Raw genomic sequence first — 14,965 nt, 5'->3', positions numbered from 1 at the left:
CCCCAGCCCCGCTCCCCTCCAAAACCCTCAGTTTGTTCATCAGAGTCCACAGTCTCTCATGGTTTGTCTCCCCCTCCAATTTCCCCCAGTTCATTTTTCCTTTCCTTCTCCTAATGTCCTCCATGTTATTCCTTATGCTCCACAAGTAAGTGAAACCATATGATAATTGACTCTCTCTGCTTGACTTATTTCACTCAGCATAACCTCTTCCAGTCCCATACATGTTGACAGAAAAGGGTATTCATCCTTTGGGTATTCATCCTTTCTGATGGAAGCATAATACTCCATTGTATATATGGAACATATCTTAAGCTCTAATTCAAATACTATACAATTCACCCATCTAAAGTGCCCAATTCAATACTTTTTAGCATATTCACAGAGCTGTGCAACCATCACCACAATTTAATTTTAGAACATTGTTATCACCAGAGAAAGAAACTCTGTACCAATTAGCAATCACTCCCCACTTCCCCTCCAACTAGCCCCGTACATATCTCTATGTATTTGCCTATTCTGGACATTTCATATAGAAAAGAAAAACATATATACATATATACCAAAAAAAGGGTAAATACGATGAAGGGATGGAATATGACTGTAAAGATGAAAGTTTAAAAAGATTTTAAAATAGGAATTGATAAGAAGTTTGTTGAAAAAGGAAAGGAAAAAAAATTAAAAAAAAAAAAAAGGGAGAGAATGTGATCAGGTGGGAGACTAGAACAAAGCCATACACTAGATCTGGGGCATATTTTGGTCTGTTAGAAGAAAGTGTATCCCAAAATTTTAAAGAAAGAAAAACATATATATACAAAAAATAAGGTTAAATGCAATGAAGGGGTAGAATATGACTCTAAAAATGAAAATTAAAAAAGATTTTAAAAAAGGAATTGATAAGATATTGGTTGCAACAGGAAAGACAAATTTTTAAATATATAAGAAAAAATAAAGAAAATTTTAAAAATTAACTTTGAAAGACTAAAGAATCATGGAGGAAAAAGCCATGCATTCTCTGTGTATTCCCCTAGTGCAAGAGTGTTGCAGTTTTCATTGATCAGTAAACTTGGTCTTGGCTGGATGTTCTTGCTGATCTTCTGGGAGAGGGACCTCTTGCAGTGATTCTCAAATGTCTTTGCCTGAGGCAGAATTGCACTGCCCTTGCCAGGGGCCAGGCTAAGTAATCTGCTCCGGTTTGTTCTCTGTAGTTTTTATTCCCAGAAGGCTTTCCATACAGCTTTGAAGGATGGGAATGAAAATGGCGGCCTCCCAGTCCCTATCCCCACCCCCCCCATCTTCCCCACCCCTGCCCCATGCGCCCTCAGAGAAAAGCAGTCAATCACTCCTACCTCCCTGGTCTCTAGCCGCACTCCGTGCTCACCCAGCCTGTGACAGAGTGTCTCTATCTCTGGCACATGGCTCTGTTTGCAGTCTCCAAACCCAGCAGATTCCTGCAGTGCACACCTGGCTGCTCCTCCCAGGGGAGGAAGGGGGGGTCTCCTCAGATCTGCCGCTGGCTGGGCCCCTGCTGTGCCGCAGATCCTGGTTTATGGCAACCCCAAGCTGAGAGCCCACTCCTCGGCTCCGTCTTTGCAGCTGGCTTCCCCGCTCCAATACTTGGGAGCTCTGCCACCCTCACACACCCACCCCCAGTCTTTCTGTGACCCCAAGGGTCTTGAAAACACACTGTCCCACCTACTGTTCTGCCCCGGTTAGTCCCTGGAGCAACATCCTCAGTGGAGCATGACAACCATGAGGGCAAAAAACAAATAAACTGAGGGTGGAGGAACAAGACAGGAAAATCCCGGTTCCTAGATGTTTGAACATATTGCTGAGTCATTGTACCAACCTACAAGTACCTCCATATTCCTCATCGTTTCAAAAACTTCCATGTCTACTGCCTAGGCTACCATTAATCACACTTTCTGTTCCTGGAAGCCAGAAACATTCCTAACTAATAAGATCTGTTAGCTCAGAGATGTGTGGTTTAGTGTGTGTCCATTTGAAACATGGGCTTTTGAGCTAACAAAGCCAACAAAGAAAATAAATTCTGACTCTTTGAGGCCATATATCCCACATATGTGGAGCCCTATTTCAAGACTTTGAAAAGTTCTGATTTTGTGCTCCACCGCTCTATCCCTTACGGGGAGCCAGCTGACAGAGGCTCCCTCCCCCCGCAGTCTATCTTCCCAAATATTGCCTAGGATTCACTTCTCTGCACGTCCTGCCTTCCAGATAGCGGGTGCCTTCCTGTTCACAGAATTGCTGGTATTCTCTTCGATCTCCTGTTGAGTTTGTTGGTGTTCAGAATGGTTTGATAACTATCTAGCTGAATTCCTAGAACCAGATGAAATTTAGGTCTCCTACTCCTCCACCACCTTGTCCCCCCGCCCTAGACATTTTATATAAGTGGAATCATACATGTGGTCTTTTATGCCTGGCTTCTTTGATTTGGCATGTTTTCAAGGTTCACCCATGCAGCATCTATCAGTACTCCATTCCTTTTTCTTGAATTACATTCCAAAGTATGGATATATCACTTTCTCTTTACCCATTCATCAGATGATAGATATCGGGGTTGTTTCCACTTTTTGTCTATCATGAATAATGCTGTTATGATCATTTGTGTACAAGTTTTTGCATGGGTCAACGTTTTTACTTCACTTGGAACAAGAGTGAAATTGCTGGGTCAGACAGTAACTCTTTAACTTTGAGGAACTGCCAACAGTTTGGCAAAGCATCTCCACCTTCTTACATTGCCACTAACCACACACGAGGGTTCTAATTCCTCCACATCCTCGCTACCTTATTATTTGCCTTTTTGACCGTAGCCATCTTAGTGGATGTCAAGTCATCTCTCATCGTGGGCTGGACTTAGATTACCCTAATTGCTAAGGCTGGAACATCTTTTCATGTGCCTATTGTCCACTGGTATATGTTCTTTGGGGAAATGTGTATTCAGATCCTTAAAAGCTAGATAAGTTAAAAAAAAAAAAAAAGTTTGACAGGCTTTGACAGGTTTGTTTCCATAACCTCTGCTTTTAGTGCAGGGTTTTAGAGAACAATATGCTTTTCTAGAAGGCATATATTAAGATAAAACAGAAAAAGCTTTAATATTTATGACTTTATCTTAGGCTTTGGGATTACAGAGGAAGGATAGGGTTTTTGGTTTTTTTCTTCCCTTGCTTGCCTATATTTTTGAACTTTCAAACAACACTTTTTGGGGGAAAAAAAAAGAGTTTCTACAGATTATTTTCAAAATTATCCATGCTCTTTACCAGTGAAGATAATTTAGAGTTAACTTAATTCCGTCACTTATAAAACACTGGTTTTATTGTCTCTATAAAACATGCTTTAAAAACTCTACTAACTTCCTAACTCAAACTATGAAAAAAGGGGGGAAAAATTGATACAAGTTCTTGATTCTCAAGTTGAAATACTTCTTAAGTTATTAGGCTGAGACATGAATTTTCAAGGCTATATAAAAGGTACCTATTTGACCTGATCAAAAAAGGACATACTGTGTTACATGAAGCTGTGAGGATTAAACAGTATTGTTACTTCAGACCTGCACACCGTTAAGGGGTTGAATATAGTCTAACCCCTTGTATTGCAAATTAGGAAATAAACTGAGAAGAGTTGAGTAATTTGAGAGCTACTCACTTTAGTGCCTGAGTAAGTACAATGAATGAAGATGCTCATGGCTAAGATGGACAGGAGAAGGTCTCACAGAAGATCCAAGGCAAATTCTTTAAAAAGCCAAAATAACGCAATGCCACTCACCGATAGGGAAGCCTCTCATAATAGGTCTTTTCCAAAGCAGCAAAATGGTATCTCGGTTTCAAGTCTGTCGCCAGACTGGAGACCAAAGCGGAGCCACATTTTTTGGTATCCACTTCTCCCTGGTAAAGAGAAATTCAATCACCATAACGGACTTAAAAGTCATCAAGAAAAGCAGGCAAATAACAAGACACTTTAAAACGACTTTTAAATTTTTATGTCAATACAAATGTAGGCAGTAGGATTTGGATAATGAATTGCATACTTGTGGCAATCAGAAAAACCTCAAACATATTAAGAGGAACTGGGCTATTATAAATGCAGAGATAGGAACAACTGCTGGAAGCCAGGGGTTAAAGGTAGGATAAACTCTCCATATAATACCCAAAGTAGGATTTATTATGATCTTTTTCGGAAACTGATCTCTCTCTCTGGAGCCCACCCACTATGCTTCTATAATTTGCTTTGTTGTTCACCTATAGTTCCAACAATTCAGACAGTCCTAGCCAATGCAAAAAATAAAAATTAAAAGCTAGCTTTTAGGGCCCCTGGGATTCCATTCAGATTATTTGGAATGGAATATTCAAGGACTTCATGACATAAGCATGCAATCCTTTATTTTGCTTCAGTCAAGAAAGGTGTGGTTTGTGGAAGGACACAACCATGCCCTTGTTAAAGTCTGTAACATAAAGTCTATCAAAAATACTGGGCTTGGGGTGCCTGGGTGGCTCAGTGGGTTAAGCATCTGCCTTCAGCTCAGATCACGGTCTCAGGGTCCGGGGATCAAGCCCCGCACTGGGCTCTCTGCTCAGCGGGGAGCCTGCTACCCACCCCCCCAACCCACCTGCCTCTCTGCCTACTTGTGATCCCTCTTTCTGTCAAATAAATAAATAAAATCTTTATATATATATATATATATATATATATATATATATATATATATATTACAGTTATTCCCACATATCCCTAGCTTTCATTAACAATAAATTGTGAGATCTCTCATCCATAACATCATTTCGGAACTTAAGAGAAGGTACTATCTGGAAATAAAGAAATTACCAAAATTAGTTTTCCACTAAGTAAAGCAAGAATTTCTTCCTTATGTGCTATGCTTGCCTCCTTTGGGTTTCTGCTTAAGTGCAGGAATCAGTCTTGAGCTTAGTTGTAGTATCTTAGAGACTGGTAAACTAAATTATTTTATCCCCTATAAAGATCTTACATAGTCATTTATAAACTTGAATCAAAATCCTTGTTAGCACCCCAAAATGAAGGGTTCTCATTTTTCTCATCTTTCTTTCTCCCTTCCACCAGCAAGTCAGACCTTGTTCTCTACACCTTCCCTAGCTTCACCATATCTTTCCTAGCTTTGCCATATCGTCTCACTGCAGCCAGCACTGTCCCTTGAATTGAGGTGAAGAAGAGCCATGGATTTATAGAAGGGGAGGAGAGCACTGTCCCTTTTCCTTTTAACATCCTGCCTGACAATGCCTGGTATCTTGTTGGCCTTTTTGGCCACAGACACATGGTGCTGAAGTTGGCAGAAGATCTTTTCTGGATCATTACTGATTAACTCTGCATCCATTAATTGGTATTTGTCTCTAAATGCATTCTTATGCTTCCCTTCACTGAAACTCAGCTGATGCCTTTTGCCCTCACATACAACCTTTCAAGATCTTCCTTAGGCTTATTTCCACCAATGTGATAGCTGTAACTCACCAACCTTGTATATATCCTCTTCTAGATTACTTAAAAAAATATTAAGATCAAATGCAATGGTGAGCTCCAAGGCATCCCAACATTAAAGCTTTCACATGAAAAGCTTTAACATCTAATTTTCATCTTGTTTTCAACATCTAATTTCTCATCTTGAGATCACTACCTCTTGTCCCATAATGACTCCATTAAAAGATATTTTGAAAGCTAAATACTACAATGTGGAACAGAAGGTAAGAAAAATATAACTGCAGAGCTGCCACTAACTATAAATCTTTTCACTAAGAATTAGTGAACCCTCAAAACATGTTTTTTTTAAAGATTTTATTCATTTATTTGACAGAGAGAGAGCAGGAGCACACAAGCAGGGGGAGCAACAGAGGGTGAAGGAGAAGCAGGCTTCCTGCTCAGCAGTGAGCCTGACCCAGGGCTCGATTCCAGGACCCTGGGATCATGACCTGCGCTGAAGGCAGTCGCTTAACCAACTGAGCCACCCAGGCGCTCCTGAACCCTCAAAACATATTAAGGGGAAGCCTGAAAGAAGCCACTTGAAGCAGAGAATATAATTTAAAGAATCATTCATTTAAAATTAAGATTTCAGCAATTTCATCTGCGAACTGTGCTTTCATAACAACAACCAGTTTCAAAGTTTTTGCTTTGGTTAGCTGACAGAGTTTGAAGTATCCTCAAATAATTTACAAAAAATTCCTACTGAAAAAAAAAAAAAATTCCTACTGAAAGGTACTAAGAGTTAAAATGCTCAATATAAAGAACAAAAAGAGGCACGTGGGTGGCTCAGTCAGTTAGGTGTCTGCATTCAGCTCAGGTCATGATTCCAGCATCTGGGATCAAGCCCCACATCGGGCTCCCCGCTCAACGGGGAGTCTGCTTCTCCCTCTGCCCCTCCCCCTGTTTATGCTTGTGCGCGCTCTCTCTCTTTCTCTCTCTCTCTCTCTCTCTCTCTGTGCCCTCTCTCTATCAAATAAGTAAAATTTAAAAAAAAAAAAGGAGCAAAAAGCCCAAATTAAGCCAGTGCAATTTGCTTATAGAAATTCCAACTGAACAAGCACTACTCACAGAAGAATTCCCAAAGTTCCCCACATACTTGGGCCATGGGGATGTGAGCAAGATGTCAACACCCTTAAACTGGGATGTTGAACACAGCATTGTCCTCAGGGAAGACACATCCTTGGGACTGAAACTGTAACCTGGGACCGGTTCATTCAAGGACTCCGTCCCACTGAGGTACACAATCTGCAGCCCCGAGCTTCCAGTGAAGATGCCTTTACGCCCTGAGTTCAAAGAAAAAGAGACAAGTTTTAGTCAAAACTGCAGAATGAAATATTATTATGGTGATGAATCTCTCTCCCCATGCCACGGCCCCGTACCTCCCTGCCATTCAGCGGGTCTCAACAAGCACAGACTTCTAGAGCCCCTTTCTGGCTGCAGGGTCTCCGGGTGGATGGCTGCAACCATGATCCCATTCAGGGAGAGCAGCCCTTCTGCAGATTTACCCCAGGGGCCTTACGAATGAAAAAAGCTGGGAAGCACTAATTAAGAAAAAGCCTTCCTGCCTTCTAGAGGAGACTCTACACGGCTAAAAGAAACCCAGACACCTGGACCCAGGGAGAGGCAGTAAAAGAATCAAGCAGCAGTTCTGAGGAAAGTACAGTCTAGAATGCGTACACTCGTCACACAGGCAGCAGCGTCCGACAGAAGGAAAACATGTGGAAACAGCAACTGGGAAGAACTAAAGACTCTACTCCTTTTTAACTTTATTCCTGGTGTGGGCCTTTGACCCCATTTCTTCCTGTTGCCTTCAAGACCTTGCTCCATCAACTTTCACCTTCCTTTCACCTACTGAATCTCTTCTCAGCTGGCTCTCTCCCCTCAGAGAAGAAGAGAGTACTAAAGACTCTAAGAGACATACTAATTAATAAAGGACCACGACAATAACACACATATGACCTGATAAAGGAACACAGACCAAAAAAGAAAACTAAGAAAGGAACACACACACTAACTGAAAAAGAAACTTCCTTGTCTTCTGTTTCCAATTTCTCAAAAGGGCAGTCCATGCTCTCTAAGTGTTTACCTCTTGGTTCCTAAACCCACTGCACTCTGGTTTCCCTCTCCTGCCATTCTCTTACAGGTCATGAATCACCCTGTAACTAACTGCCAATGGTCTCTCCTGGTCTCGGGAACCAGTCTCTCTTCATTTAGAATCTATGAACTTGATATCTTTACCTCTTCCAACACTGTTCTCATCATTTTCAGCTCCCTTTGCCTACTCCCTCAATGAAGATATTTGCCCACATCACAGAGTGGTGCTTCCCTTCTCATTATATTTCCTCTGAAACAATTTGATCCTACTCAGCTTTGTTTTTCATCTTTATGGGACCGACTCCCCAAAGCCTACTCCTCCACATTGACCTTGCTTATACACTCTAGAAAGATCACTTCCAACTATATGTTGGACGTTCTGCCAACACTTCAAGCTCACCATCACATGTTCACTATCAAGTTCATTGTTGGCTCCTCCTACTGGATCTCAAAAAATACCTTTTCCAGAAATAACCCAAATATCTCCATGGTCTCTCCACTCCTGGCACTAAATTCATATGGCAAAACAGCTACCATAAATATCTACAGCAGCGATCTTAATGCAAATCTAATAACTCCTACAAGAATTGCCACAAGTCAGACCTTTGTTAAGATACACAACAAAAGGATTTCAAAAGATGTATCTTGCAACAATGGTTAAAAACAACAAACAAAAATCTGTACATCAATTTTTTGCCTAAACATGCCCTGTGTGATTGAAGCAAGATGAGTAAGATTGCTTACATAAGAGCCCCAGCCAGATGCAGAGACTAAAGGCCAAGATGGACTATGGTGGGGAAGGATGGGGAGGACACAGAGACAGCAAAGAATTGTAGAGGCTTTCAGGAGAAGTAAGAGACCAAGAAAGAGGAAATGGGAAGAGCAGTTGACTCATTTTAGACAAAAATAAGTTGATGGTCCAAGAAGCCATAGACTGACAGCCCGTGTGGGGAAAACAATAACAAAATCTGACAGTGCTTTTTTAAATGGACAGACATTAAAAAGAACCACTAAAAGAGATTCAGGGGGCTAAAGAGGGAACAACTTTAACCTGAAATTAAAAAGTGGACCAGGAACCTAAGAAAGGACAAAGGGAGGGAAAAATGTGAGGATCAACACTAAATACCTGAATTTCCGAAAGCTTAGTGAGACACACTGTTATAGCTAGTTAGGACTCTAACAAGCTGTATAGATCTAGCAATGTTACATGGTGAGACCATATACACGGAATTTTTTTCAACAAAATTTATACCTTAAGTACTCCCTATACTATAGTCAAGTAGTTGATTCCTCTGGTTGGCTGCAGGAGTATATACTGGGTCGTAGAAGTGCAAGGAGATTGGGGAAAGTTGGGAAAGACTACAAAGGAAAAAAATCCCAGAGTCTTAAGGGTATAGACAAAGACTTTGGGAAAGAACCCCATTCTCTCAACAGTACTGGCAGAAGAATCGAGCCACAAATTGCCCAGGAGACTGATTCCTGGGACACTTTATTACGTGGATGTCAAACACAAAAAATACAAACTTACCCAGATACGTAATGTTTTCAGCTAACTCACACCCATCAGCATCTTGGAAGTATTTTATTGTTTCCTGGTTATTAGCACCCAGCACATATGTCTGAATAGGAACTAGTGAGAGAAACAGACATGACAACATACAGTTACCAGATCTGCTTTGGGATTTGAGAAATATTTCCCCATAGGAAAAATAATCATAACAAAAGTACTGAATCTGCAACCCTATTTGTGGAATGTGTTCACCACTTAGGATATCCTACCCAATCCATGGCCTATTTAATATTATCACTAGTTGATGAAGTGAAATCTTAAAGAGGATGGTTAATGTATAGTAAGGAAAACAGAGACCATAAAGAACTTCATTAAAAAAATCACTCAAACTGGAAAAAGGAAAGGACACATGTGGTTGAATTTCTTCAATTCCTGCCTACTTAGAATTTTTTTTAAGAGAATTTATTTAAAGATGTATTTATTTATTTGAAAGAGAGATAGTGTGTGTGCACATGAGCATGAGTGAGGGGAAAGGCAGAGGGAGAGTGAGAAGGCTCAAGCAGACTCCCCACTGAGCACAGAGCCCAAAGCAGGGCTCGATCTCACAACCCTGAGATCATGACCCGAGTTGAAATCAAGAGTTGGACGCTCCACTGACTGAGCCACCCAGGCACCCTGAGAATTCTTTTTCTAAACCAAATCCCAACCAAATTCAAAATGTGAACATTTTGATGCACAGGCATCCTTCCCAGCTCAACGAGGAGCTCCAAGGGAAATTCTTAAATAACAAGTATGTGTGAAAAGAACCCAGCAAGAATTATGTAACCTTGCAACTTCATTAGAAATCATTTGTTAAATAAAAATAATTTCTATACCTTTCTTGACGCCAGTTTTATACTCCTCCCATTCAGCATCTGGAGTGGAGCCAAAGAAATTTCCTACACACAACAGCAGCTAAAATGAGTTTTTTAAACAGATATATGAGTTTTTTTTTATCAAATAGTACATATTTGATAGTAACATAATTCAGCTAATTATTCTACTTAATGGCCTCAAAGTAGGTATTTTTCCTGCATCAATCTGCAGACTCTCAACACGTAATTCTTCGGCAACAATTGTGGTAGTTGATCTGATTCCACAAATCACTAAATTTCGGCTCACTGGCCGTCAGATTCAAGTTGGGACAGGGAAGAGGGGGTCAGGGAAAAATGGAGAAATCTACCTCCAAGATTCTCTCTAAAAACACAAAACATTAAGTATTAGTACCCTCAGAGATACAGGGCAAAAAAACTTCCTGCCGTTGTCTTCACTGCATCTTTAACCTAGAATACTCTTCCGTTCACTAGTGGTTTAGAGTCTAGTTGGTGATCCTACATAACATTTATACAAGGCTCTTCAGTTTGTGAAGCATTTGCACATGTTATCTGACTTAATCCATACCATACACTCATGGAATACATCTGCAGTTCCCAAACCCAGGGGTTAGAATCACCTAGGGAGGTTTTGCTCTTCTGTTTTCAGTTTTGTGCACAGTAAGAAAGTAATTAGATTCAAATTCAAAAAGTATTAAAAGGTAAAGAGGTCTCCCTTTCCCTACCATTCCACAGCTACTAAGCTCCTATGCTCACAAAAGGAACTCAGTCTCACAAAAAAGGAGCGTGTGTGTTCCATCGAGAAAGGAATAAAGGAGTCCAAGCTCTATTTTAGTACATTTGACTATAACAGTAAAATTAGATTCAGTAACAGGACATGTCTTACATCAAAGTTTCCACTTTTCTTCTGAATTGCTCGAACTCTGTTGAACAAAACATCAAACTTTCCTTCAACATCTCCACAAGCCAAGCTGCGAACAAGAGATACATGTTAAGGCAATTCAGGAAACATGAATGGGCCTGCTGGGTTTCATACACATTAGCCTTCCCAGATCAGGTGAATATGTGACCCAGTCTCTCTGAGGTTACCAGAGAGGTTCAGAACTATTACTTACCATGGGGCAGCTCCACCTAAAAGTCACTAAAACCTTCAACTCGCCACATCTACAAGTAAGCTTATCAAACCAAATCAAACAGCAAATTGAAGCAGTTTCCTCTCCTCACTTCCTAAGCTTTGTAAATGGCTGTATTGTCCAGTTGGCCGCCAAGAGTCAAAAATCCCCTATCCAGTCATCAAGGCTCATCAATCCCCTTTTCCAAACATCTTTCACATTCATTCCACCCTTTTCCTTTCCACTGCCACTATCAACCATCCACCCAAAAATGACGTACCAGACGCCTACAATATGCTAAGGCAATACACCCAATACCAGGCTAAGAACACACAAGGAGTACAAAGAGGAAAAAGACTCAGTTCAAACCTCAAAAAGTTGACAGGGAAGGGGAGATACTCTAATAAAAATGTACATGAAAAAGGCTACAATAGGAGATATGTGTAAATTGTTAAGGGGCAGAGAGGCAGAAAGTGGCCAGAGCTGAGGTTTGCAAGACAGACTGGCCCTAAGTTGTAAAGTAACTTGTTTTATCAACTCATTTCTGAGTTTTTATAATTCTGACTTCCACGATTTTTCTATTTCTCATACCATTTCTTTTCTTTTTTTTTTAATATTTTATTTGACAGATATCACAAGCAGGCAGAGAGACAGGCAGAGAGGGAGGGAGAAGCAGGCTCCCAACTGAGCAGAGAACTGGATGTGGGGCTCGATCCCAGGACCCTGAGATCATGACCCGGGCTGAAGGCAGAGGTTTAACCCGCTGGGCCACACAGGTGCCCATTTCTTAATGTCTTTGAACTCATCTTAAAATATTACAATTCTTGGGGTGCCTGGGTGGCTCAGTGGGCTAAAGCCTCTGCCTTCAGCTCAGGTCATGATCTCAGGGTCCTGGGATCGAGCCCCACATGGGGCTCTCTGCTCAGCAGGGAGCCTGCTTCCCTTCCTCTCTCTCTGCCTGCCTCTCTCCTTACTTGTGATCTCTGTCAAATAAATAAATTTAAAAAAAAAAAAAGAAATTACATTTAAAAATATTACAATTCTTACTGTTTGGCCACTACGTCTTTCTGGCATGTCCATATCACTGAACATTTTCAAGCTGGCTAGTAATATGTTTTAAAAAGTTCACTTCAGGGCACCTGGGTGGGTCAGTGGGTTAAAGCCTCTGTCTTCTGCTCAGGTCGTGATCCCAGGGTTCTGGGATCAAGCCCGCCATCAGGCTCTCTGCTCCGCAGGGAGCCTGCTTCCTCCTCTCTCTCTCTCTCTCTGCCTGCCTCTCTGCCTGCTTGTGATCTCTGTCTGTCAAATAGATAAATAAAATCTGTATATTTTTTTATAAAAAAGTTCATTTCAGTAACAGTATAAGATGGTCTGGAGAAACAAGTAACTGTAAGCAAAAATATCAGCAAAAGGAGCAATATTGAACGAAGATAGGAAGGAGAGAAACGAAAAATTTAGAATTTTGAACACATGAACACAATTTGAACTGGAGAAGTAGAGAGAGAAATGAGAGAGGAGGGAGGAATGGAGGACACTCTGAGGCAGAGTCACGGAGAATCCTGTGATAAGGCAGAGGCAGAATCAGTCAAAGATCTAATGAATCAGGTACTGGATATAACATAGGGAATGCGCTTACATTTATTTCCTCTAATGCCTACTCTTCTTCCTAACCATCCTGTATAAAGCCAACAATTTAATGTTCTTTCCTCAAAAACACTAAGAGAACTGCACTGCCTGCAGAGCCACAGGCTTCCACAAGTCTTTGGTCCCTCTCCCCAGGGCTTTCTCCAAGTTTCCATAACAGAAACTTCCCCTACTGTCAATCTGATCATTCTCTGCCTCTGCCATTCCCTAAGGTAGTTACCTCTCTACTAAGGTAGCCCCACCCTACCCACCCTGAATCTAAATTTTTCTCATCCTTCAAGGCCCAGCACATCTCTAAAACCTTCTTAACTGGCTCAGAAAGCCACTCTCTTCTCAAACTTCAGAAACCCATATAGCATCTCAGAGAAGCTCTGTAATAAACTACTAGGTGTTTTTATTTACCTCCCGAGCACCACCTCCTCTAGGAAGTCCTCCAGTCCCTATCACTCACCAATTCCAGGTGCTCCCTCTATCATAGAAGTTGTCACATGGAATTATAATTGTTTCTCAGAGAGCCATCATCCAGTTTGTACATCACAGGACATCTCAAAGTTCGTCATCTCCCCAAACAGGCCCTTTTCCAGTGTTTCCTACCCCAATGAGGGGCAGAAATTTTGGACCCCACAGTGCCAACTCCTTCTCACAGCCAAACCATCTCCAAGCCCTATTAATTTCATCTCCTTAACAAGCCCTGAATCCCTGCACTTGGCTTCTGCCATCACTCTACCTAATCCTAGCTGCCCACTTCCTTGGCTCTAATATATTCTCACACTGCAGCCAGAATCGCTTTCCAAAACAAAAATCTGATCCTGCCAAGGAGTTCTTAAACATTTCAGTGACTTTAGAATAAAGACAAAAATATTAACCAAGGCTCAATCCTCTCTCTTCTGATTCCTCACAATAAGCCAAATCCCCTTTTATACATACCCTCTTCCAGAACCGCGAAGCTTTTCTTCCTGACATTTATCACCACCGTAATTCTACATTAATCTGGATTCTTTGATTAATAGCTACTCAAGACTCTGAGTTCTATTAAGGCAGGAACTCCACCTGTGCAGTGTCTAGCACAATGCCTGGTACACTGCAACTGTTCAATAAATATTTGTTCAACGGGTCCATGGATGCACGGATGGATGGTGTCGCTTCACTCCAGCGCCTCCTCCTCCCAAAAAAGTGCGCCTGCGCAGGAGCCCTATCTAGCTCGTCTGTTCGCAACGGACAAGGGCCCACCAGTGGAGCCCACGGCAACTTATTTTCATCAATACGTAAGTGGGGTGTGGGGAAAAGTGAAGGAGAAAGGTGTCAGGGTCCAGGATAGCCTAAGATGGAGGAGGCCCGACGCTGGACGCTTCCGCCTCTCCCAGCGTGTCTCCAAGAGTCCCCTCTCCGAAGCGAAAGGAGACCGGCTCCGGCCGAGCTAAGACGGGATCGGAGCTCACGAGCCGCCACCACGCTCCCACCCCCGCCTTTTCCCCACTCTTCCAGGGACTAGAGAGCCCCTGGCCCGCGTATACTCGCGCCCGCGCGCACCCATACGTGCGCGCGCACTTGCGCTTCTGAGCTGTGGTCACTCACAGACGCAGCGGTTTCTGAGCCATTTGTTCCAAAAGCCGGGATTAGGTCGACCACCCAAAACCAGGACTCCGAACCCACGATCCTCTGAAAAACGCGGCAGCACCACACTAAGACGCCAGTGCACCCAGCCAATGAGGGTCCAGTTATCTACGGAGAGCGCCGAGGGACAGATCGAGTGACTTCGCCTCCAAGAAGAATCGAAGAGCAGTAGAGGAAGGAAGGGGTAATGGGAGAAAGGATTCCAATTACGATGTGTTACTTCGGAGCAATTGAAGTTATGGAGCTTCTGGAAAGTTCCCGACGCAATGTTGGGCCCTAACCTAACCTAACCATATCAGTCCAGTGGGCAAAGACAGACTCCCTCTCCTTAAAGGTGCACAGCCCTGTTATTCTCGCTGCATCATTTGAAAGTAAATTGCAGATATCATGAATACCTCAGAGTGCATTTCCCAAGAATAAGGACAGTCCCTACATCACCAAAATACTACTAACACATCTAAAAAAATTAATAAGTTCAATAATATCATCTAATACACATCCATATTTAAAGTTCTCAATTTGTGCCCCCCCCCCTTTTAAATATCTGGAGCTTGTTTTAATTCCGGATACAATTAAGTTTCACACTTGTATTCAGTTCTCTCTCTAGTCTTTTTAAATCT

The 14,965-nt window shown here is 41.9% G+C and overlaps 1 protein-coding gene across 2 annotated transcripts in view; it reads right to left on the bottom strand.

Moving 5' to 3' along the window:
* The window catches only part of CWF19L1 (CWF19 like cell cycle control factor 1), a 31,108-nt gene extending 16,676 nt beyond the window's left edge, over window positions 1-14,432 (bottom strand). Inside the window, exons 1-6 of one of the 2 annotated variants that reach the window (XM_080823648.1) lie at window positions 14,307-14,432; window positions 10,862-10,946; window positions 9,979-10,057; window positions 9,122-9,223; window positions 6,568-6,782; window positions 3,781-3,899 (exon numbers count right to left, since the gene is read on the bottom strand). In XM_080823648.1, coding sequence (XP_080679774.1) covers window positions 3,781-3,899; window positions 6,568-6,782; window positions 9,122-9,223; window positions 9,979-10,057; window positions 10,862-10,946; window positions 14,307-14,329 — 623 coding nt within the window. In that variant the 5' untranslated portion in view covers window positions 14,330-14,432. The remainder of the gene's footprint in view (window positions 1-3,780; window positions 3,900-6,567; window positions 6,783-9,121; window positions 9,224-9,978; window positions 10,058-10,861; window positions 10,947-14,306) is intronic. The other variant, XM_080823649.1, reaches the window with a different exon arrangement.
* Window positions 14,433-14,965: the final 533 nt, after the last annotated feature.

Source organism: Martes martes (genome assembly GCF_963455335.1).
Source record: "Martes martes genome assembly, chromosome: 14".
In the NCBI taxonomy this organism is placed as follows: Eukaryota; Metazoa; Chordata; class Mammalia; order Carnivora; family Mustelidae; genus Martes; species Martes martes.
This window is presented reverse-complemented; position numbering and strand designations above follow the sequence as displayed.